Here is a 25452-nt window from a genome sequence, read left to right as displayed (position 1 = left end):
TCTGGTCACGTCTGTTGCAAATGATATAATGATACAAATTCCGTCCCAAGTGCAAACAATATATTATGTGTCCTTGATCTTGTTCATCATATGTATCATGTCATTTATCGTATGGAGTGCAACAGGATGCTTAAATATAATATTGTCTCTTATATCCCCTTGGCACAGACCACACACAGTAAACGCAGTCCCTCTATTGTGTGGCGCACACCACACAGATAACACATGTCATGTGCCAGACTGCGAGTTCATTAGTCTGTTACCAGCACTGGACGTGGTGCAGACTACATAGAAAACACAGCCTCATCTATTGTTGCGTGTTGGACTGTGTTTACAGAGCTGTTGTCTGGCAACGTGTTGATCAAATCTGTTAACAGTATATTAAAATCAAAGTGTTCATATTGCAGTTGAATGCAGACGTGAATGCCTTTCAGCGCAAATTTGTAAATGAAGTACGGCGCTGTGATGAGCTTGAACGGAAACTTCGTTACATTGAAGCTGAAGTCAACAAGGAAAATTTGCATATTCCTGAAATTGAAGACCTACCTAACTCACCCAACCCAAGGGAGATCGCGGATCTCGAGGTATGGCAAAATATACACGTTTATGAACCAAACACATTGTGTATTTGTTTTATCAAGTGACGTGGGCAACTCTTCTTACTTTGAGTGAAGTAGCATCCATCTCCTCCAAACCTTTACTTTATAAACCTTCTTAAAATCCTTGTTTTTGGTGACATGTAATTAGTTTTTATGGTCTCTTTACTAAAGCTACAATATGTTACATTTTTTCACCTTATTACTGTCATAGTTGTGTTGGTTTTATAACTGTAGACAGTGCAGATGTTAGTGTCCAGAGGTGACGAGAATCTGTGTTTGTTTGTTAGTCTTGGCAACAATCTGGGCACCATAACACACAGAAAGTATACAAAACTGCATCTCTGTGGTAATGCTGTCTATGTGTTATGTGCTGGAATTTCAAAGAATATCAGAAAAAATTCTAAGACTAACTTCTTTACTCAGTAACAATCCAATGGTTCCAAACTTGAAAACTGAAGGTGTAATACCATGTTGCCTAGTCAGGGAAATTGCACACCTCAAGAGGTGGTGGTAAATGAGTATGGAACAACACTAGAATGATGATTAACTCATGAAAATTTGGAGTAGTGAACCCTGAAAATACTTGTATCTGTTCTGTCTTCTGGCCCAGCCCTAAATATATTGGTTTTAAATTTGTTCTGCTTTTTTTCTTCACTCCAACGCTGAATACACTTGTGTTTTATGTTCCTAAATATTTTAATTTTGATGCTGGTTAAAAGAATGTTATTCTTCATTTAAAAGAATTTAAAAATATGAGTATGACTAGCATAAAGTCCATTGAAATTTCAGTGAGAAATTTATATTAGGATACTTTCATTCATTTATTGTATATTCCATAAATCCATATACATAGATATAGAACCAGTCACATAATTAATATAGTACAATACAAATATAAATATATATGTACAGTTTATAATCATTAAAATAGATAAAAAAACATGTGTTAAATTTATATAAAAAAACAGTCTTACATCACCATACATAAAATTATGCAATATTAAAATTGTTTATGTTATTATCCTTATTTCTAGGCAAATTTGTTACTAAAGAATTCATCACATGTATAAAAAGAGTTTTGCAATAAAAATGTTGTCAACTGAATTTTAAAATTTTTCAAGTCATTAGACATAGATTTGATTTTTGGTGGCAAATGATTAAAGATCTTTACCCCCATGTAACATATTCCTTTTTGGAATTGTGTCAGACTAGTTTGCGGATAATGCAGATCACAGATAGATCTGGTACTACAATTATGCATTTGTGAGTTGAATGTGAACAATTCCTTATTTACTATGACAAACAGAGAGATCGACAATATATATTGAGCTTGTAGGGGGAGGATATCCAATTCTTGAAACAAACTACGACACGATGTTCTCTTTGTTGTATTTGTTATAATCCTAATTATCCTTTTCTGCATCCTAAGCACTTTTATACTATGCGGGGAGTTACCTCAGAATATTAATCCATACGTTATTATAGAATGTACATAGGAAAAATACATCATTTTTAATGTCTCCAGTGGTAAAAAGGATTTAACTGATCGGATTGCAAAACAGGATCTGTTTAACTTATCAATTACTGCATTAATAATTGATAAGTTAACTTAACTTGATAGAATAACAGTATGAACTAAGTACTTCTGCTGTGTAGAGGAAATTCTTTTTGTAGGTTTGTCTGTAGACACAAACTTTATCAAAAATACCTAACCTCTTTTTTTTCTTAAAGTGACAAGAAAGCATAATAGCCATTTCCTAATTCACCACTGAACAGCAGAGATGCATTTCTTTCATTCATTATCTTGACCAACTGAAACAGTTGGTGGTTGAGTAATGTGGGCCTCAGTTACAAACTAAACACTGACAGACAGTTTGTAAATTTTACTAATGGTCATTATTCAACTTACCACCATATGATGCATATTTTTCAGCATGCATATGATGTAATCTTTAGTATTAATGTTTAGCCACACCTAATTCAAAATGGTTTGAAATGCAGCAACATAGCACAACAGTCAAAATAAATAATTCCCATCTGTAAGTACAGTTTCTACAGCTAAACTTTCCATTGATCACTCTTATATTCATTAACCTTTAAACGCCAGACTTCTGAAATAGTGGTAAGCTTGAGCTGGCAGGAGTTTATTTAAATGCCCGCTGCTGGTGCGCGTTTAAATGCCCATTGGTACTCTGAGTTTAAATGTCCGTTTCTGTTAGTGTGCCTAAACAATTTTAAGCATTCTGTTTAAAAATGCTGTATCTAACTAAATTTTTATGATAAATGGATGGAATTAATTTTGTTTGTATCAACAAAGAACATACTGTTGCATATTATAACGGAAGATTTGAAATTTTTTATACAAATTATACTCCATTTTCAATTTTTTTCTTTTAATTTTGATGAGTACTGCAAAAATGATTTCTCAGTTCTTCACTGAGTTGTTCTGCATTACAAATTCATTTCTGTTTTTAACACTTGACAAATTTTAGCAGTCCCTGATGTCATAAAACAGATGGAAGCAATAACATCATTTGGCCTTCTGCTAGCACTGCTTACACTCTTCGGATTTTCGAATCTTTTGACTGAAGGTCAAAAGAATGAAAGAATGGCTATTCAAGAGAAATCTAGAGGGGTCCCTTCTTCAGTGCTAAAACCTTCCGTTATAGCTGCAAAAGCTTATTGCCTATCTATGGGCCTGAACACACAGCTGCATCTCGGCTGAGATTCAGAGTGCAGTGTGTTTTCTGTGCGTGCTTAGTGAAATCGAATACTGTAGTTTTATTTCAGCCTATATATACATCAAGCAGATAAGAACAAAAAAGATATGTACATCGAATTTTACTATATATTTTTAACACATTAATCTGCAGAATCTGCAATAAAAGTACGGGCTCATGGATGAGTTTGGGCATAACTCATACGTATACTCTTTTGGTTGTTGTAGTTGTTCACTTAGGTATCATTTCAATTTTTCTATTAGGGCTTTACTCAAGTCTCTCTGGTAATTACTACATTTAAAAATAAATATTTAGGACTGTACATTCGCTTCTACTAGCGACGTATGCGCGCGCTTCCCCTAGCGGAGTTTAAATGCCCGACTGGCCAAAACGGGGTACTTTGGCCACGACGACCTTACTCACCACTGGCACAAATGGGGCACTTCGGCACTTAAAGATTAAGCCATGATTTTGTGGAACGTGCATGCTATTAATATTGGAAATTTGTGTTTGGCAAATATTTAGGCTGCAGTGGCGACAGAAGCATAGGTGCCCCTCACTGCTGCATGTCAGTCCTATTTGTAACTACCAATAACAGTTACTTCTATATAATAACAGTAAGACAGAATTTCAAGCCAGGGGGCTTTATATACAGTGAAATCCCAATTTAAGACAAATGTACCAGTGATTATGTGGCTAAATTCATGGTGATATTTTCAATCTTCTGATGTAAAAAGTAAAAATAAGGTAAATCTATCCCAGTAGTTAGTTAGTTAGTTAGTTAGTTATTTAGAGAGGGTGGGTTTCCCCATGCACCATGACCAGTTTGATCTATTGTGCTTCCCTCTATGATATTCTACCAGTCTCTTTACCCTACCGATAAATGGTGCGTACTATCAGTCCCGCCGAGCAAGTGAGTTCGGCCACTTGGTTAGCGGTGTCTATAATGCTTCCCCCATCTATCAGAGGCCTTAGAGACTATTGTTGGGCGGGAAACGTCCTGGAATTTGGCTCAGTGATCCCCTTTGGCGATATGAGGTTCTTTTACATGCCGTAAAGTTACGACACGGGACACACAGCTTAAAGTCCCTCCCAGAGGCCTTGTTCCCTGAATTTTTCCGCCCTTAAAAATTCGACGACCTCCGCCAGGTATTTGAACCCGCATACCACAAGTCATGAGGTGGGAACGTTACCTCTAAGACTACGGAGGCCACTTAAATCTAACCCAGTAACAGGCTGTCCCATAGGGTTGTGAGATGGTGAGGTTCCCACATTTTCTCTAGACAGTCGGCAAGGTTGTCAGCCCTACGTGCCAGCCGCCCTTTACCCCCAAGAATATTCCTGGTACTCATTTCTGTTAGAGGCTGAGTCGACCCCTGGGCCATAGTGCGGCTGGAAGGATTAGTTCAATTGAAAAAAATCAGTGCCCTCATCAGGACTTGAACCCGCAACCTTCCAGCTTGTAGCCTAGTGCCACAACCAACTACGCTACTGCGGGCCCCCATCTTCTGATGTAGGAGAAATAAATATTCTTGTCTTCTTGTTAGTATTATCTTTGTAACAATTATAACCTTGTTTTATGCAGTATTGTTTTCTTAATCCTCCATTGTATTACATGCAAATGTGTGCATACAACATTAGAGCTGCTGTTATCAGTTGAGCGATGTCCAATTGCATATCTCAGATAAATCAGCTGTACAAGGACATGGCTGCACTAAATGTGTCTATTGCTTCAGTCCTTCATGATCAGTGTTTAAAATCATGGTACTTCTGCCACATGTTGATGTAATTATGTCCAAGAGTAGAGAACAACACATAAAAGTAAAAAGTAAAGAAAAGTTGTCCCTGTGCTTCACTAAATAAGCACTACACCATGAAGGCGTGTCGAGGGAGTGGGTGTATAGATCTACATTTTTTTGACCTCGGAACTAGCAGGAAGTGAGTGGTCAGCTTCACGCCACAGCTGCTTTACCCCTGAGGATAGAGCTCCCTGTACCCATTGGATGGGAGGGTGGGTACACAGAGCCGGTCTGAATGACATGGAGAAGAGAAAATTCATGACCCTACCAGGACTCAAACTCTGACCCCTCTGTTGTCCAGCCCGTAGCTAGATGCTATACTGAGTGAGCTATCCCAGCTCCTAGAGAACAACACATGCACATTCAGTTTTGCTAAAAGATTAGGAAGCTGGGGGTCAAAGCTTGCCTGTTGATGCAAATGGCATGTGAAGATTCATTAATGAAACAAGCATGCATTTCCTATTATTTCTTCTTCTTGGATCTCTTTTCTTAAACACACTCAGTCTATGAGTACGTTCTTCCCTTAATGTCAGAGACTGAGTTTCACAACCATACAGAACTACATACAAATTATAAACATAACCACTGAATAGAGAATAAAATACAGTCAGTGGGTACATTACTTATTCTATATTATAAATGTTGATGAAGAAAACTGCATGATGATGAACTTCATAAATTTTGGTTTTAATTTTCTTTTATATTACCTTGTTGACTAACGTAATTAGCATTTAAAGATGTTCTAATTGTAGGTTTGGATGGATGTTTTTGTGTTTTTCATTACTTTCTTAACAGGGTATAGAGAAGCTCTGAAAATATCGTATTCATTGTAAATTTGGTGTTACTGATGTCTCATCTATCTTACAGACTGCTCTGGAGAAGACAGAAAATGAGATCTTGGAGCTGAGTCAAAATGCTGTGAACCTCAAGTCAAATTTTCTGGAGTTGACTGAACTGAAACATGTCCTAGAGAAAACAGAATCGTTCTTCAATGAACAGGAAGGGATCGGTGGTACGGACTCACTGACACGTGCACTCATCAGCGAGGACTCAGCGGCACAGACCACTCACATCCGTGGACGTCTAGGGTCAGTAGGAAATCATATTGCATTTTAATCCCTTAAAGGTAAAGTTGTCCCTGTGCTTAATTAATTAAGCACTATGCCATGAAGACACATGGGAGAGTGGAGATATACCTTCACAATTCTTGACTTTGGCACTAGATGGAAGTACTTTGTCAGGTTCATGTCCCTGCCACTTTACCCCCCCAGGGAAAGAGCCCCTGGTACCCATTGGAGAGGTGGCTGGGTGGGCCTCAGAGACAATCTGGATGCTGTGGAGGAGAGACAAGTCTTGCCCCTGCTGGGAATTGACCCCCAACCTCCAGCCTGTAGCCTGTCACTGTTGACTGAGGTGTCCTGACTCCTTAATCCATGCTCATATTGTTTTCTTATGCTCATAGTAGTTACAGACAAGATTGTAAATTTATACAGTGTACACTTAACAGGTGTGTTCAGCAGGAGGAATAATAAATGAAACAGTCAAGACTATGTAAATTCTTCCCTTGTAATAAACAATAAACAAACATTAAATTCACATGCAGCTGTTCATTTTTAGAAAATTGGCAAGAAATTGAAACCCTGTAGGCCTACACTGAATGAATAAACAGTCAGTATTAAATGTTCATTGTTAAACCAAAGTTAAATATGAAGCACGTGAAATGTTTAATATTTAGTTCAGAGTCATTCTGTGACAGAGTACTACACTAAAAGAGTAAAACAGATGTCATTCTAACACAGTCTAAACTCACAAAAGACTTTCATTTGTTTCCTTTTTAACTGTGATTATGTTCAGAAGGATGTAGTTGATCATTGAATATGCAACGAGGCAGGTGGTCATAAGGTACAGGTAAGGGTAAAGTTATCCCTGTGCTAAGTAATTAAGCTCTGCGCCATGAAGGCATATGGGGAAGTGGATGTATAGATCCACATTTTCTTGACCTCAGCACTAGCTGGAGGTGAGTGGTCAGCTTCACGCCACTGCTGCTTTAAACCCCTGGGAAAGAGCCCCTGGTACCCTATGGATAGGAGGCTTGGTGGGCCCCAGATGCAATCTGGGCGACGTGGAGAAGTGAAAATTCTTGACACTACTGGGACCCAAACTCCGACTCCATGGTTCTCCAGCCTATAGCTAGTCACTATATCAGCTATGCTTTTAAGGTGATCACAATATGGAACAAAATTCTCTAATGATAGGGCCACAATCCACAAATATCTCCTCCTTCTCTGATGTCACGTTTATATGGATTGTCTAACAACCAAGCCTCTTCATCTGTCTCTGTCTTCCCACACTCTGTCCCCTCAGTTTCTTCTCATTTCTTTCTGTTCTTCCTTTGACATCACATCTTCCATAATCTGTCGTTCCCATCTTGATCTTGATATTCCTGTAGGGCCTTTTCCTTTTATTTTCATATCTGATACCTTCTTGGGATTCTGTCATCATCTAAAATATGCTCATATCACCTTCTCTTATTTATTAGATCCAATATACTCGTATTAATCTTTAATTGTTCTCTAATACTTTTTGTTTCTTATTTTCTCTCCACCCTCCTGGTCCTTCTCTCTGTACTTTTATAAAAAGAATGTTAACATTTGCAATTACTGTTGAACAACGTTAAGCAGAAGAGAATAAAATAATTTTAAATTTAATTTTAATGCTTGTGAGGGTATGTAGTAACATACGATTTCTAAAGTGAGAACTTCCCTAAGTTCTGGCATGTTTAATCATTGCTGAACATAAAATATTTTGGATTTAAAGTTCTCATTGGGATGACTGTGAAGAATTCAGTCTTCTGTGTTGTAATGCCATGTTGTTTGGAGAGAGCCTGATGCCCTGGAGGAGCATATCACCTCCATCTTCAGGGTTGAAGAATAATTCAAGTAATCTTTCCACCCGCTTCTGCTGTTTTTTCTTGGCTTACTCTTCAGCCCTGAGGATGAAAGTGAGTTCTTCTGAAACATCAGGCTGTCTCTGATCTACTTGGCGTTACAACCCAGAAGACTGTAATCTTCGTAAGTATCATGATTTCCCATGTTCCCATTCTTAGCGTTCTACATTCTTATTCCTCTGCAGACTTGTGTGTATAAGCTGCCTGTAAATCAAAGGAAAGAAAACCTGTGAAATGAATGAATGATAAACTTATATAATTTTTGCAGTACTTATATATTGTCAACCATAAGGAGGAGGGGAATTCTTACCAGAGGTAAACTGAAACTGATGGCAAAGTATCTTAAAGTTTCTCTAGTGCATAGACTGATTTTTGTGTAGCATTATCTAACTAACTCCGTGGCCTGTAGTCCACAAGCGAACTATACCGACTGAGTGACTGTCGCTTGTCGGCAAAGTTAGTGCCAACGTTTGCGGATAGAGGGTGTCACGTGGTCAGCACAACAAATCCTCATGGGCTTTAACGCCCAGGTTTCACTCCTGGTTTCTTGCAGCAGCAGCAGAAACCCTGTGCCATCACCAGGGGGCAGAGGAAGCTCAGTCAGTATATTGACCAGGGTACTGACCACCTGGAAGCTTATAATTTATTCCCAGTAGGGGAGCAGACTTTCTTGGAATAAAGCAGACACAGAGTGAAGTTAATCATTCACATCTAATGCAGAAGTTCCAAATGCATGGAGCTGTACCTTCACTCCCCTATATACCTTCATGCCACAGTTCTTAATTAAGCACTGGGACTTTACCTCTTTAATTTTTACACATACCCTTCCGGGATGATATTCAAAATACAGTTTTTTCTGTAGTATTTAAAAATTCAGTTCCTTCCTCATAGAAAACACAATGTATTTCCATTACAAACATCAATTGGTTAAACCTATTGTAAGCAAATAAACATTATTTATTGTGAGAATCATATGAAACACATAAATATTTCTGCAGACAAAATGCATAGTTCTTGTAATGTTAAAACAGGAGGTATATATGGTTACCAATGAGCTTGAAGAAGTTAAGCTGCTACCTTCTATATATCTCTTCAGATTCAACAATCATAGCACACATGTCTCTCGTCTCATCTCATGTACATGCCACCTACATAATCCTATGAAGCACATGGTAGTGTAGTTGGTTGAGGCACTATGCTGGGTTCAATTCCCAATGAGGTCACTTGCTTTTTAATTGACCTAGTGCTTCCAGCTGCATTATGGCCCATGGGGTTGACTCAGCCTCTAATAGAAAATGAGTACCAGGAATCTTCCTGGGGGGTAAAGGGCAGCTGGCGAGTAAGGCTGACAACCTCACCACCATCTGTTGAACCAACTGCCTAGAAAATGTGGGAGCCCTGACATCTCGCAACCTAATCGGCCTCCACGTCCTGTCACAGGAATATATTTACGTTTTTTACACAATGACACACATAAAGACCGCTTCTGTCATCCAGTTGTCAGAGTTCCTGCTACAGATCCAGAGGTCCAGATTTGATTTCTGGCACTACCAGATGATCTGAGAAGTACTGGGTCTGGAACAGGGTCCAATCAGCCTCATGAGGATAACTGAGGAGCTGCTTGAATGGAAAAGTAGTAGTTCCGGTCTAGAAAATCTAAATTAACCTTTAAATGCCTGCTGCTGGTGCACGTTTAAATGCCTGTTGCTACTCTGCATTTAAATGTACATTCATGTTAGGGCGCTTAAACAATTATAAGCATTGTATTTAAAAATGCTGTGTCTAACACAATTTTTGTGATAAATGGTTGGAATTCACTTTGTTTGTATCAGCAAAGAACATAGTGTCGCATATTACAATGGAAGATTTGAAAAATTTTATACAAAAAGTTATACTCTATTTTCAATTTGTTTCTTTTAATTTTGATGTGTACTGCAAAATTGGTTTCCAAGTTCTTCACAGAGTTATTCTGCATTATAAATTTGTTTCTGTTTGTAACACTTGACAAATTTTAGCAGTCCCTGGTGCCATAAAACAGATGGAAGCAATAAAATCATTTGGTTCTCTGCTTGAAAACCTTACATCTTTGTTACACTCTTCAGATTTTCGAATCTTTTGACTAAATGACAGAAGAATGAAAGCGTGGCTATTCAAGAAATAGCTAGAAGGGTCCTTTCTTCAGTGCTAAGACCTTCCATTATAGCTGCAAAAGATTATTGCCCTTTCTATGGGCGTGAACAGACAGCTGCATCGTGGCTGAGATACAGAGTGCGATCTGTTTTTTGTGCGTTCGTAGTGAAATCGAATACTATAGTTTCATTTCAGCCTACATACAGAGTGTCCCAGGAGGAATGTGCCAGATTTCGGGACGGTGTTCCTTATGTTAAAGTATGCCAATATAACCCAAATTACCTATGTCCAAAGTTGAACGTTTACGGAAATAATGGCCAGAGAAGTGTGAAACTTTGACCGGTGTTACACATTTGTTGATTACCAAATACATATTAAAACTGGCAGGAATATATGGTTTTTGTAATGTTAATAATGTTTGTAACATCAAACTAACTTGTGAGTGACATGAAGCCATTAAATTGAACTACAAAAACACTTGCACTATACATGTCAGATGAATGGCAAGCACTGACGTAACGTGGTTGACTACGCATTCTGGTGTAAGCTTAAGCTTACGGCTAGTGTGAGCCGTTATCACCACACTCAAGGACAAATAAGACTTGTCGGCTGACAGGTACAGTGCGTGGACCCACAAGAAGACCACATTTTTCTTGGGCCATTATCTCCGTAACCATTCAACTTTGGACATAGGTGTTTTGGGTTATATCGGCATACTTTAACATAAGGACACCCACCCGAAGTCTGGCACATTCCTCCTGGGACACCCTGTATACATCAAGCAGATAACAACATAAAAGGTATGTACATCGAATTTTACTATATATTTTTAACACATTAATCTGCAGAATCTGCAATAAAAGTACTGGCTCGTGGATGAGTTTGGGCATAACTCATACGTATACTCTTTTTATTGTTTTTCGCTTAGGTATCATTTTAATTCTTCTATTAGGGTTTTACTCAAGTTAGTCTGGTAATTACTACATTTAAAAATAAATATTTAGGACTATACATGCGCTTCTACTAGCAGTGTGTGCGCACACTTCCACTAGCGGAGTTTAAATGCCCAACTGGTCAAAACGGGGTACTATGGCCACGATGTCCTTACTCATCACTGGCCTGAACGGGTCACTTCAGACATTAAAGGTTGATGGCCGTGGGGTTCCATTGCGCTGACATGCAACAGTCTATCTCCTAAAGTTGGCACTACTTCGCCGACAAGCCGCACTCGCTCGGTTGGTATAGTTCGCTTGTAGACTAAAGGCCGCAGACTTAGACAAGTCACATGATGTGTAGCTGGTACATAACTGAGGATGTGATTATTATTTTCATAATTGATTTCAGGTTTGTGGCAGGTGTTGTACCAAGGGAGAGAGTGCCAGCATTCGAACGCATGCTGTGGAGGATCTCTCGTGGCAATGTGTTCCTCAGACAAGCTGAACTTGACCAGCCGCTGGAAGATCCTTCTACGGTATAATTATTATTTTTCTTTGGTATGTTGAGGATGCTAGTAAAAGTAACTAACTAACCTCATTGAGCTGAGCCCTTCTTGAGAAGCTGCCAGTCACAGCCACTCAAGAACTTCCCAACATTATGTGCAACCTGAAGGTTCATTACCGTGTTCACAAGAGCCCTCCACTGGTCTTTATGCTGAGGCTGATCAATCCAGTCCATACTAATCCTCCCACCTACATCTACGTCTGTCTAGTTGCCTCTTTCCTTCTGACTTCCCCACCAAAACCCTATATGCATTCATCTTCTCTCCATTCGTGCTACATGCCCTGCCAATTGCATCCTCCTTGACTTGATCACTCTTATTATACTTGGTGAAGTGTACAAATTATGAAGCTCCTCACTACGCAGTTTTCTCCAACTCCTATCACTTAATCCCACTTTGGTCAAAATATTCTCCTCAGCACCCTCAAACACCCTCATTCCTCCCTTAATGTCAGAGACAAAGTTGCGTGCCCATACAAAACCACAGACAAAATCATGGTTTTATATTCTAATTTTTGTGTTTTTAGACAGGACAAGACAAGACATTCTAATAATATGCTGTTAAAAATTCAACATTAAAATTTGGCTACTCCTGTCTGTAGCTGTTGTTTTTGCAGGTAACTTTATGCACACTGTGTGTAACTCCCCCCCAGGTCAAGACTGCAATACCAACTGAAGCATGCATATATCTCACTGCCTTCTTTTGGTCCTCTTCCTAACTACTGCCAGTGATCCATGTTCATGGTCATCATCATAAAATGTATTCTGTCATTTTCGTCATATATCAATGTAAGCTGTGCGATAGCTCAGGTGGTTAGTTGCTGGCTTCCCACTGCAGCAGCCCGAGTTTGGTCATGTGGGACTTGTGGTGGACAAAGTGGTGTTGGGGAAGGTTTTCTCCAAGTACTTCAGTTTCCCCTGACAATCTTCATTCCACCAATTGCTCCACAGTCACCATTTTCTATCATCTGGGGCTGGTAAATAGGCCAGTAGTGGCTGCAATACCAAGTGGACTCCATCTCTCCCCACAAAGAATAATAAAAAGAAAATCTATCAGTGTAGACAATTTTAGATTTTAGTGCAGATAATTTTATGGAAAAATTCTTCGATATAAGAAGAAAAATACAAGGCAAATCCTAATACCCGATTCATAAACCCTTGATAAAATGCCCTTGCAAGTTTGCCACCTGAATTAATTTATATATGAGGCTTATTCACATGAAACCATTCAAGGATTATGCTAGGTGAGTGACTTAGGTTCAAAGGCATGCCCATAGCTACAGCTACTTGTGCCTGGATGAAATTATATTAATGGACTGCTGTGGATGAAGGAATGATGTCCCCATGAGCGCTGAGACAGACATCCCATTGCTGCACCAGTGTTTAGATACCCTCCCTGGTGAACTACCTGAGCTGTTGCTGGAAACACCGCATTCCCATGGTCATGGTGTTTCATTTGAATAATCCTCATAAGATCTGAAGCTTTCACAGCAGCTATTGGATTATTGATTGATTAGAACACTCATTGCACTAGAAGCAGAATACAATTCTAGTTCATAAAGTGAGACGTCTTACAAGAATCTTTTATGATCTTTTATGAAATTTGTAATATTTGAGCATAAGTTCACTGAGAACATGTCATAGCATAAGCAGTCCTTACTACAGAGATTCAGGTTCAGTGCTTTGGTGACTTCACAGTGAGATATTTCCTTTGGAGGTGTCTTTCCTAGTTTCTTCAGTCTATTACTTCATAAACAAAATTCCTACATTTATTTAAAAAGAAAAACGAGTGTATGGACAGAATATTAGTAATATATTTTTAGAGATGAGTTAAGAGATATATTAAAAAATTGTGGGGTGACTACTATAATAGAATAAGATGTTTATAAGAATGTGCTACAGAGGGCCAGGCGGGCATTGCCTAGGCCTTTTTTGTATACATTTATTTAAAAAGAGAGTTTGCAGAAAATTAACTTTACATGATATATTTCTTCTGATATTTGAAGGTCATTTGAGGAAAGTATTGTCTTTCTGTGCAGCTGCATTTATCACCATCAGCTGTGGTGTTTCTAGGAGGTAGTTCTATGGCAGTACTTGTCAGTCAGACTTGGAACTTAGTGATATACAAGGGGCATCCAGAAAGTAAAGACTGCTAGCACACGTGCTATTTGCTGACTTCGTGTAGAACTTTTTTCCATCCTCCCTACAATCCAGCCCTGGCTCCAAGTGATTTTCACTTGTTCACACACTTGAAGTAGATTTTGGGTAGCACACACATGTGTAAGAACGAAGAAGTGAAAAAGACAGTTAAAGACTGGTTCAGCGGACTGGTGGAAGATTTCTATGAGGCAGGAATACAGAAACTCATCACGTGATATGACAAGTGCGTGAATCTTCATGGGGGTTGTGTGGAAAAATGATTTAAAGTCTGCAGTAATGTTATAAAATATTTTTTTTTTATTTTAACCATTTATTTTTTTAATCACCAAGTGATCTTTACTTTATGGATGACCTACATAGGAACAGTGATGAGATGGTGCTTGAAAGTACAGGATATTGACTCATATGGACAAGGTATAGGAGAACCCATCCAATAGCATCAGAAGTGATAGACGACATAAAGTCGTCACTGTAATTCTGTAGAAATATAGGTTGTGACTCAGTCATGCTATTCAGTTTGCCCTTGTTTTAACAGACTGAATGATATGACTGCATACTTCAGAACACTTTATTTATTAGGGGTTTAGTTTTATGTAAAACACATTGTGTTGCTTGATGGGTATCAGCTAACAACAGTGTGGTCTTAAGATTATTATCTTCCAGGATTTGATGCCATAGAGTTTGGTATGAATTTTTCAGAGGAACCTGCTCCTCCACGTTCCCTAAAAATGATGTCACACCACAGAAGACTGTAATCATGATTCTCGCTTCTTAAAAGTATGGTTTTACCTTCCTACAGGGTAATGAGATCTTCAAGACTGTATTTGTGACATTCTTCCAAGGAGAACAGCTGAAATCTCGCGTAAAGAAGGTGTGTGCTGGTTTCCATGCATCATTGTACCCCTGTCCCAATGTTGCTACTGAGAGAGAAGACATGGTGAAGGGTGTTCGAACAAGACTTGAGGATCTCAATATGGTGAATATCTAGCTGTATAATAAGACATTGAAACCCGCATTTAAGGTTTCTTCAGCGAATAGTGGCTTTTAACACTGAACTGAAGAAAATCTTAAGTGGAGGTAATTTAACATTGACTTCAACGCAAAATGAGAGAATTTATTACAAGAAGTTCTACAAAGAACTAATCATCTAATTTTCTTTGATACAACATGGACTGCATAGAAAACGATGCCCCCAGCAATTCCTTGTTGTCATGGGAACTTCTTTACCTAGTTAATACCTAGCAGTGTTAGAGGGATACACAGACAAACCCACAGACTCTCCTTTGATAAGGCATGGTCCACATGGAAAATGACACTTCCAATGATTCTTCTGTTGTTGCATGTATTTGTTGATGTTGGAACATGTTTTCCAAGCTGTTGCCTAGCAATGAAAGGAAGGATACACTTTACTGACTTCTTGCCTTGCAGTAGAAGGGATACATATACAGACATGCAGACTGATGGGAGGGATTTATGAAATATGCCATTTAGACATGTTTAATAGCAGTGCTGTACCAAGTTTCACAAAGACTGGTTCAGACATTCAGAAGTTGATAAGTGGGGTTACACAGACAGGATGGAGTTGCATGAGCCTATTTTAGGAAAGTAGGGTAGAGAAGGATCATTAAATAAGGCTTCTACTGTATGTAAAAATGTAACTTCCTTATCACTTTCCTGCTGACCCTATATTCAGAGAGTTTTTAACCTAATGTTTACTCTTGTTTTACAATGCTTTCTTACCCAATATTAGTCAGGACAACAATTTCACACAAATAACTGTTTTGTTACATTTTATGCAGGATTTAATAAATTACAGTTCACCTGGATTTTGATTCAAGTGCATCTACATACATAGTTGTCAATGCTGTTGCACCTTGAAACCATCTATCTCTTTCTCTGTCTGTCTCACAAATAATACTAAAGAAATAATTAGTAGTTTCAAGTTAATTGCCCAGACATTTATTGTGAGGTTCTGACCAGTAGAGTATGGTTCAATGAATGCAAAGCCAGAGAGTTGGAACAAATGAAAATGCTCATTCCAGAGATGCAAATAGGCCAGTCAGCTGCTGTTAAATGGACTGAAGGACTGCTTGATGACTAGGAACATAAAGAAGGTCTAAAAACTAGAGTAAAAGTGTTCCTAAAGCAAAAGCTAATAACACATTGTTTTTGAGTACTTGATGTTGTTTTTTATCATGATACAAATAGTTTTTATGCAAGTTTTAAATGTAACTCGTTTATATTTACATGGAGCAAACTTCTGTGAAACTTAGGCTTACATTCATTTGGTTAAGAACTCGCCAGTGAGAACTCCAAAGAGAATTTCATTTTTTTATCCAATTACAGTGTTTGTTTGCATAACCTGTAAAGGATAATGAAGAGTCTGATGGATTGATATTTACTAAGAGGCTGTGATTGACATATTCACAGTCCAGTTATGACATGAAATATAGAAAAAAATACAAACTCAATGAACTTCTCTCAATAAGCATTTTCTTTGAAAATAATAACAGCTGATGACAGAGAGATTACTGTTTGCAGACCCACCTACCTGCAGAACTACTCATAGTGCTACTTGCAGCAGCAGGCACAGTACTGTGATTCACACACTGTGTTACCATAAGCTCATGTAGTACCATTACCTTTTTACTGCATAGAAATGTAATCTGGAGCTTAGATGATATCCTACAATAACATGACCTTAGATTATTAATTACTAATCTTTTTTAACTTAAAATTAAGTAAAATGCTGCTCAGGTCGAGTAACTTAGTTGAAGAGTCGATACCAAAGTTCCTTTGGAAGTCATGTTTCTGTATTACCTTGTGTTGAATATTTCTTGTTAAACAGTTTCTGTCACAAGTGGTGACTTGGAATGATGTTGATACTGTTGTTATTAGCACCATAACTATAATAAAAATAATGAACAAAAACAGAACTATTGAAACAATAAAATTAATATTTTAGTGAAAGGTAAATTTGTCCTTGTGTTTAACTGATTAAGCATTATGCCATGAAGGTGTATAGGGCAGTGGATGTAAAAGTCTATGTATTCTTGATTTCGGCACTACTTGGAGGTGAATGGTCAGCTTGCACCCAGGTAAAGAGCTCCCGATACCCATTGGATAGTAGGCTGGATGGGCCTCAGAATTGGTATGGATGATGTAGAGAGGAGAAAAATCTTGCCTGTACTGAGACTTGAACTCCAACCCCACGGCCATCCAGCCTATAGCTAAAACAAAAAAAAAATTTAAATTAGATTAGTAGAAGCCAGGAGTAATAATTTTTTTCAATGGATCATCCAGCACATTCGGGGCCCAGGCCTCTTATTCAGTTCTGTAAACAGTTTTCACAGATGGTAGGACTCCTTCGGCGAGAGATCAGCCCATCACAAGGCTGCTACCTAAACACACGGCAACACAAATACAAAATAAAGCCATACACACACCAAATAACCACAACCTGAGTGGGATTCGAACCCATGACCCCAGCGTCCGAGCAAGCGGAGACAGTTCATGCCTTACACCGTGTGGATACTGTGACTGGCAAAGTAATAAAAAACCATGTTAATATGTCTAAAAGCAACTATATCTGTGACTATTTACTATATTTGATTGTAAATGTTCTTTGTTTTAGATGCTATATGGTTTATATCTTCATAATTGTGTTCATTATTTTGTTTTATTTTTTATGTTTCAGTTTAAATCTTTTTTAGGTATAATACCACAAACCCACATAAATAATTGGAACTTATTTGATTCATCAATAAAAATTAATAAACCATCACTCATTTGTTTTATTGATGTAATAAAAATGCTTTTCTCATAAATCAAGAGAGATTAACTTTTTAAACTTCTGAGAAATGAGAAACTAAAATAACTCTCTATATTTTGTGTGTAGGTTCTCAATCAAACACAGGATCATCGTCAGCGTGTGCTGGTTAGTGTGGTCAAGGAGCTTCAGAACTGGATGGTTATGGTGCGTAAAATGAAGGCCATCTACCATACACTGAATATGTTCAACGTGGATGTCACCAAGAAGTGCCTCATTGCAGAATGCTGGGTTCCAGTCCAAGATCTAGCTGGAGTAAGAAAGGCCCTTGAAGATGGAGGGGTATGTACTACCTTCTGACACCAGTATCAGAAAAGTTTTCATACTAATGACTGCAATACGAGAAACCAGCATATTAATTAAGATGATGTTAAAAAACAAGAGTTTCTGGCTATACTAATAACTTAATGTCACGTTTTGATTAGTTACATTATTATATCAGACGTCACACCAGTCCTAGATTATGTTTGGTTATGTAGTCACATTATGCAACCTCATATCAATACGAACACCCACCTGTACATTCAACGGGGACAGCATGGTAAGATTTGCTTATGTTAGGTTAGGTTTTAGGGACGGTGCATTGAAAATTCATCCTCTGCACCAAAACCAACATGCTTACCAAATGGGTAAGTCTACTGAAACTGCATTGCATAATGAAGTCACATGCACAGAGAGTGCTATTGAACACAAGGATATTGCTCTTGGAGCATTCCTTGACATAGAGGGAGCCTTTGACAGAACCTCCTTTGATACAATAAAACAGGCTGCTGAAAGGCATGGCATTGAGTCCACAATATGCAGATGGAACTGTGCCATGCTGGAAAGCACAAATATAAGCGCTACATTGTCTGGAGAGACCCTGAGAGCAGCTGCAGCGAGAGGGTGTCTGCAGGGGGCTGTTCTTTCCTCTCTCCTGTGGAGCCTGGTCGTGGATGATATTCTTTGGGAGCTCAACAGTACAGGCCACTTCACAGTAGGATATGCTGATGATATAGCAATCTTAACCTTTAAGTGCCGAAGTGCCCCGTTTGTGCCAGTGATGACTATGGCCGCGTGGCCAAAGTACCCTGTTTTGGCCAGTCGGGCATTTAAACTCTGCTAGTGGAAACGTGCACACACGCCGCTAGTAGAAGCGAATGCACAGTCATAAATGTTTATTTCTAAATGTAGTGTGGGAACATCCCACATTATCATGCATTTCTGCAACGTTCGCTCTTCACATCACTTTTCACCATCACGCGCGCTAACCAATCAAATTGCTCCAAACGTTCGCATTTATACTGCGCTCGCTGCTAGCCTGCACTACATCATTACGCGCGCTAGCCAATCAATTCTTCCTCCTCAATTTCGAGTTTCGCTCCGCCCACCGAGCAGTGTATAAAAATGGGCAGCTCCAACAGCAGTTCATCAGTTTACTTCAGCCTACATTCAAGCCACACCAAGCAACATCAGCCAGCAGGCTTCGTCGTCAGCGCTCGGTCTTCGGAGGCATCGGCAGGCTGCGCCAGGCACGATTGCCTCGGCCCTCCGGCTCTCTCACACCCGACTCACTGGGGCACCGCGCCTGGACTCGCTGGTGGTTGTGTTACTGTCCGACCCACTGGGCATCTGACGTAGCCACTGCCTCATAACTCCTACGACCGCGCTCAACGACTAGCCTTTCACCAGCAACCACCGCCATCTGCCGCACTGCGATCAAGCTACCTCCAACTCACGCTGCCGCATGGCAACCAAGCAACTTCCAGCCACGGCCGCACTGCGGCCAGACCACTCACCGCAACTAGCCTCTCTTCTTACCGGCGCGCGCCGCGCTACCTCTCCGATCAAGCATCTCAGCAACCACGGTCCTTTTCAGGACCAACAAACCGTTCCGAAGAAGTGGGTTGTCATCGGAGTAATGACAAAACTACATTAAGAACCCCACAGTAGTAATTACCAGACAGACTTGAGTAAAGCTCTAATAGAGGAATTAAAATGATACCTAAGTGAATAACAGCAAAAAAGAATATACGTATGAGTTATGCCCAAACTCATCCACGAGCCAGTACTTTTATTGCAGATTCTGCAGATTAAAGTGTTAAAAATATATAGTAAAATTCGATGTACATACCTTTTTTGTTGTTACCTGCTTGATGTATACATAGGCTGAAATGAAACTATAGTATTCGATTTCACTACGAATGCACAGAAAACAGATTGCACTCTGTAACTCAACCACAATGCAACTGTCTGTTCACGACCCTAGAAAGGGTAATAATCTCTTGCAGCTATAGCGGAAGGTTTTAGCACTGAAAAATGGATCCCTCTAGCTTTCTCTTGAATAGCCATTCTTTCATTCTTCTGTCCTTCAGTCAAAAGTTTCGAAAATCCGAAGAGTGTAAGCAGTGCTAGCAGAAGGCCAAATGATTTTATTGCTTCCATCTGTTTTATGACACCAGGGACTGCTAAAATTTGTCAAGTGTTCATTCATTCATTCATTCATTCATTCATTCATTCATTCATTCATTCATTCATTCATTCATTATTAGAAGGGGTGAGTGTCCCCATGCACTTAGACCAGTTATTGGTCCATTGTGCATACCCCTTTAATTTCTAGTGTCCCCATAACTTACCAGTACTGGTGCTTTGCTATCAGCCCCATTTTGCCAGCGAGGTCGGCCCTCTTCTGGCACGTGGTACCTGATGCTTCCCCCATCTACCAGAGGCATTTGAAACTACTTGGGCGGGAAATGTTGCCTAATTCTGCTCAGAGGTCTCCTAGAGACATGAGAATCTTTCACGTGCCGTAAATCTACGACACGGGACCCACGGCTTAAAGTCCCTCCCGGAGGACTTGTTCCCTGAATTTTTCTGCCCTTAAAAATTCCACAACCTCCGCTGGGTTTGAATCCACGTACCTTGAGTCATGAGGTGGGAACGTTACCCCTAGACTACGGAGGCTGTTTTGTCAAGTGTTATAAACAGAAATGAATTTATAATGCAGAACAACTCTGTGAAGAACTGGGAAACCATTTTCCATGATATCATGCTTTTGGCTTTTAAACGTGGTGGACCGGTCGAATGATATCATGAGTTTAAGACGTGTTAGGTTGTAACACACTATACCTTGCTCTGGCGCCACCCAACTCGATGAATCCTGTGCAATAAAACTCCGGAATGTTTACCTAGCATTCAGTAACTTGACCTCACTGTTATCTTAACCCACTATAAAGGAAAATGCTTTGCTTTCTTCAAGCTGTATGTATCAGCCAGTAGTTAGTGGTGGAGTATGGATCAAGGACAGATTCTTCTCCGATATTCTAGCTGACCTGCATTGTGAGAGGCGTAGCCATGGTGATTCAGAGAGTGGCAGTGACAAGGGAGAACAGAGAATTGTGGCCACAGACAGTAAAAGTGACAGTAGCTCCAACGATGTGAGTAATAACATTGCGGGANCAAAGGGGAATGTTTCCAGAAATATCACACCCTCAGGCACTTCCAGGAGCATTAGTAAGTGTTCTCCAAAAATTTTAGTTCATAAAATTAATTTGGAGATTTTATATTAATTTTTAAAGTGAACAGTGCACAAGTTAGGGTAGTAGGTTTAAAAATGCCGGTCCCCAGGGTGATTTAAATATTTAAATTGATGGTCCACAAAGTGTTAAGAGACAAAAACTTGAAAATAGAATATAACATTTTGTATAAAAAATTTCAAATCTTCTGTTATAATATGCGACACTATGTTCTTTGCTGATACAAACAAAGTTAATTCCATCCATTTATTATGAAAATTGAGTTAGATACAGCATTTTTAAACACAGTGCTTAAAATTGTTTAAGTGCCCTAACAGGAATGGACAATTAAATGCAGAGTAGCAATGCACCAGCAGCAGGCATTTAAATAAACTCTGGCCAGCTCAAGCTTGCCACCATTTCAGAAGTCTGGCGTTTAAAGGTTAATGAATGGGAACAGCCCTGTATATAGCTCAACAGTACAGGCCACTTCACAGTAGGATATGTTGATATATAGCAATCCTAATCAATGGGAACAGCCCTGTATACAGCTCAAAAGTACAGGCCACTTCACAGTAGGATATGCTGATGATATAGCAATCCTAATTAATGGGAACAGCCCTGTATACAGCTCAAAAGTACAGGCCACTTCACAGTAGGATATGCTGATGATATAGCAATCCTAATTAATGGGAACAGCCCTGTATACAGCTCAAAAGTACAGGCCACTTCACAGTAGGATATGCTGATGATATAGCAATCCTAATTAATGGGAACAGCCCTGTATACAGCTCAAAAGTACAGGCCACTTCACAGTAGGATATGCTGATGATATAGCAATCCTAATTAATGGGAACAGCCCTGTATACAGCTCAAAAGTACAGGCCACTTCACAGTAGGATATGCTGATGATATAGCAATCCTAATTAATGGGAACAGCCCTGTATACAGCTCAAAAGTACAGGCCACTTCACAGTAGGATATGCTGATGATATAGCAATCCTAATTAATGGGAACAGCCCTGTATACAGCTCAAAAGTACAGGCCACTTCACAGTAGGATATGCTGATGATATAGCAATCCTAATTAATGGGAACAGCCCTGTATACAGCTCAAAAGTACAGGCCACTTCACAGTAGGATATGCTGATGATATCGCAATCCTAATCAATGGGAACAGCCCTGTATAGAGCTCAACACTACAGGCCACTTCACAGTAGGATATGCTGATGTATAGCAATCCTAATTAATGGGAAATTCCTGCACACTCTTACGGAGGTCTTACAAACAGCCCTGTATACAGTTCCACAGTGATGTGAAAGGACCCACTTGTCTATCAATCCAAACAAAATGGTGACTGTACCCTTTACTAGGAAGAGGGATGTAAAGGGGCTCAAAGAACCAGTACTCTTCAGTAAAGTGATCCAGCTATCCAGTGAAGTCAAGTACCTTGGATTAACATTAGACAAGGGGCTGACATGGAAACAAGAGCTGGATAAGGCTATTAACAAGGCCTATAAAGCCTTCTGGACATGCAGAGGCATGTTTGGGAAGATTTGGGGACTGACACCAAAGGTGGTAATTGGATATACACTGCTGTAGTAAGACCCATAATCACCTATGCCACCGCTATATGGTGGCCTAGAGTCAAACTCAAAACAAGTTAGGCAGAACTTAGAAAACTGCAAAGAACAGCCTGTTTGGGAATTATGGGAGCAATGAGCACAGCTCCATCAGCTGCAATGGAAATCCTACTAGGACTCCCCCCCAATGCATCTGCAGGTGGAAGCACATGGTACCACATGGTAGACACAAACCGAATTGGTTCTAAATTTTAACAAAAGTATTTTTAAACCACACTTGTAAATAAACTAATAATAATAATTTATAAATATTTTAATATATTAATGCACATTGCTATAGATGTTAAAGGCTCAGATTTTATATTCATGACATTGTAATGATATTGTATATATGTATTGATATTGACCAATCACGTTGTAATGGTATTTTCACCTTGTATTGATATGGCGTTCTGAAGATGGTCTGTCAATGTCAAGGATGAAAGAGTAAAAAGGCGAAAAAAAAAATTATCAGTCATCATCATCATCATCATCATCATCATCATCATTTATTAGTTCACCCTTAGATCCATTGAGCAATTTCATTCTGTGGATGTGGTTATCATCATGACAGCTTAAATACATAATGCAGCAATGCATTAGTCAACAGCATATATATAGTACATCACACTGGTTGGAGTTTATAACCTTTTATAATATTGATAGTGTGATGGACCAGGATGAACCAAATTAAATTCTTCTATTAGAATTCATGTATGTGAAATTTTTTATGTGTCGTATAATTACTTGTTTGTGTAGTTACTCGAAGTGGTGAGTTGAGTTCCTCATGTGTAATATTACTAGTCTTGTTTTCAAATGTTTGCTGAGTTGGTCAGGTTCTTTTTTTTTTTATAATGTGCTCTCTGGTGTTTAATTCCTGCTTTACCTTGAATATTGGGTTATGGATGTCATTGTATGTTTGATTTTCGTGTGATCTCTACGATCTCTACAGCAGAAATTCTGTGTGGTTCCTGTGCATTTCAACAGAACTTTCAGCCCTTCATTTCACTGAGGTGCATACTGAGTAAAAAATCCTGGTTTCACTTGAATCTCCTGACAGGCGTTCTCTACTCATTGCTGTAATGTCTCTAAGTCATTGTTCTTTGCTGAATGCGCCAAAGTCTTCAGGTGTCCCCACAACCAAAAATCCAGAAGATTAAGGTCAGGAGATCATGCAGGCCAGTAGACTGGGCCTCTGCATCCTATCCATTGTACACTGGAAGTCTGGTTCAAGTGCTGTGTGGCAATGTGGAGCAAATGAGTTGGTGCCCCATCATGTATGAACCACATGTGTTGTCGTTGATGAAGAGGTACATGTTCCAAGAGTACTGATAAACCATTCGCCAAAATACTGTGTTAACTGCACCTATTAGTCTATTAGGTAAGGCAACTGGGTCTAAGAGTTGGTCACTTGAGTTGCTCACACAGACATTGATGGACTATTGACGCTGATTCATGCAGACATGGGTATTTTGGAAGCTCCTGTCTCATCAGTAAACAGGATGTTTGCAACAAACAATGTGTTTACAAAGCATTTTGCAAGAAGTCACTCTCAAAACACTGCCCTTACAAAGCATTTTGCAAGAAGTCACTCTCAAAACACTGCCCTTGCATGATGGTCATTCCATCAAATTCTCCATAAGCATTATCACCAATACTGGTACAATAGGACATATGGAAGCCGACATGCCGAGGGGACCTAATATGGATTCCACCTCACACTATATGAAATCTTAACTATTGTAATCTACTGTAATCTATTGTAAACAATTGTAAGTATTGTAACTTTATTCTCTTATTGTAATCAGCCAATGTGCAGTAACTGACTTGTCCTGTATCATGTAACAATGATCTATAGAGACGAAATAAATAAATAAATAGATGAGTGTGGGCTTGCCTTTGCCAGATGTTGTGCGGATAAAGCAATCGTTTATGGAGAGTTCTCTAGACAAGGGGAACACTGATACCTTCAGCAGCTGCAGTTCTTTGCATGCTGATTCTGGGATCTTCTTGTACTCTTCTCAACACAAACGACTTCCATATCAGGAGTTCGGATTGATCGAGGCCTTCCACAATTCAATGCCCATGGAAAAAAGGACCCCGATTGACCCAGATTCCCTCGGTTGCTGGTGAAATTGGGTGGATAATTTGTGAGATGGTATTCAGTGTTGTGCATAATGTATTTTGCATAGAGGCACTGCACTTCCTAAGAATTTTCATTGGAATGGCCATACACAAAATGCATATGTGCCATTTCCAGGGCAGAGTAAGAAGATTCCATTAGAAAACCACTGAGCGGATTTCAAATCAAATGAATGTTGTGACACCAGCTATCTCTGCTTTTTCCTTAGTATTATGTAAGTAGTACATCCACAAATTCCACTGAGACATTCAGAACACCTTCAAGAGAAAGGTAAACAGATGTACATGACATGCACTGACCTCTTAATGTATACTGAAGTGTTATCCTAGTATCCAGTCAGATGCAAAACTCACCCATGTCTCAGCAGGCATTGGTTTCTGGGCATTCTTGTACGAGGGTCGTACTGAAAGCCATGAGCAACAATTCTTTGTGAAGTAACATGCTTTATTATTGACAAACCAAATACACCACTTCAATCTACAGACCTTTCTTTTTTTTTCCACATAATTGCCA

At 39.2% G+C, this 25452-nt stretch overlaps 1 protein-coding gene across 5 annotated transcripts in view; it reads left to right on the top strand.

Annotated features, from left to right (window-relative positions):
* Positions 1 to 25452, top strand: part of LOC111872835 (V-type proton ATPase 116 kDa subunit a) — an 89181-nt gene that overhangs the window by 39339 nt on the left and 24390 nt on the right. For all 5 annotated transcript variants that reach the window (XM_023867065.2, XM_023867045.2, XM_023867056.2 and 2 more), the window contains exons 3-7: positions 408 to 584; positions 5986 to 6206; positions 11540 to 11666; positions 14652 to 14828; positions 17751 to 17963. In XM_023867065.2, the coding sequence (XP_023722833.1) occupies positions 408 to 584; positions 5986 to 6206; positions 11540 to 11666; positions 14652 to 14828; positions 17751 to 17963 (915 nt within the window). The remainder of the gene's footprint in view (positions 1 to 407; positions 585 to 5985; positions 6207 to 11539; positions 11667 to 14651; positions 14829 to 17750; positions 17964 to 25452) is intronic.

Source organism: Cryptotermes secundus, unplaced genomic scaffold (assembly GCF_002891405.2).
Source record: "Cryptotermes secundus unplaced genomic scaffold, Csec_1.0 scaffold1021, whole genome shotgun sequence".
In the NCBI taxonomy this organism is placed as follows: Eukaryota; Metazoa; Arthropoda; class Insecta; order Blattodea; family Kalotermitidae; genus Cryptotermes; species Cryptotermes secundus.
Note: the sequence above shows the minus strand (reverse complement) of the source record. Positions and strands in the feature narration are given on the sequence as shown.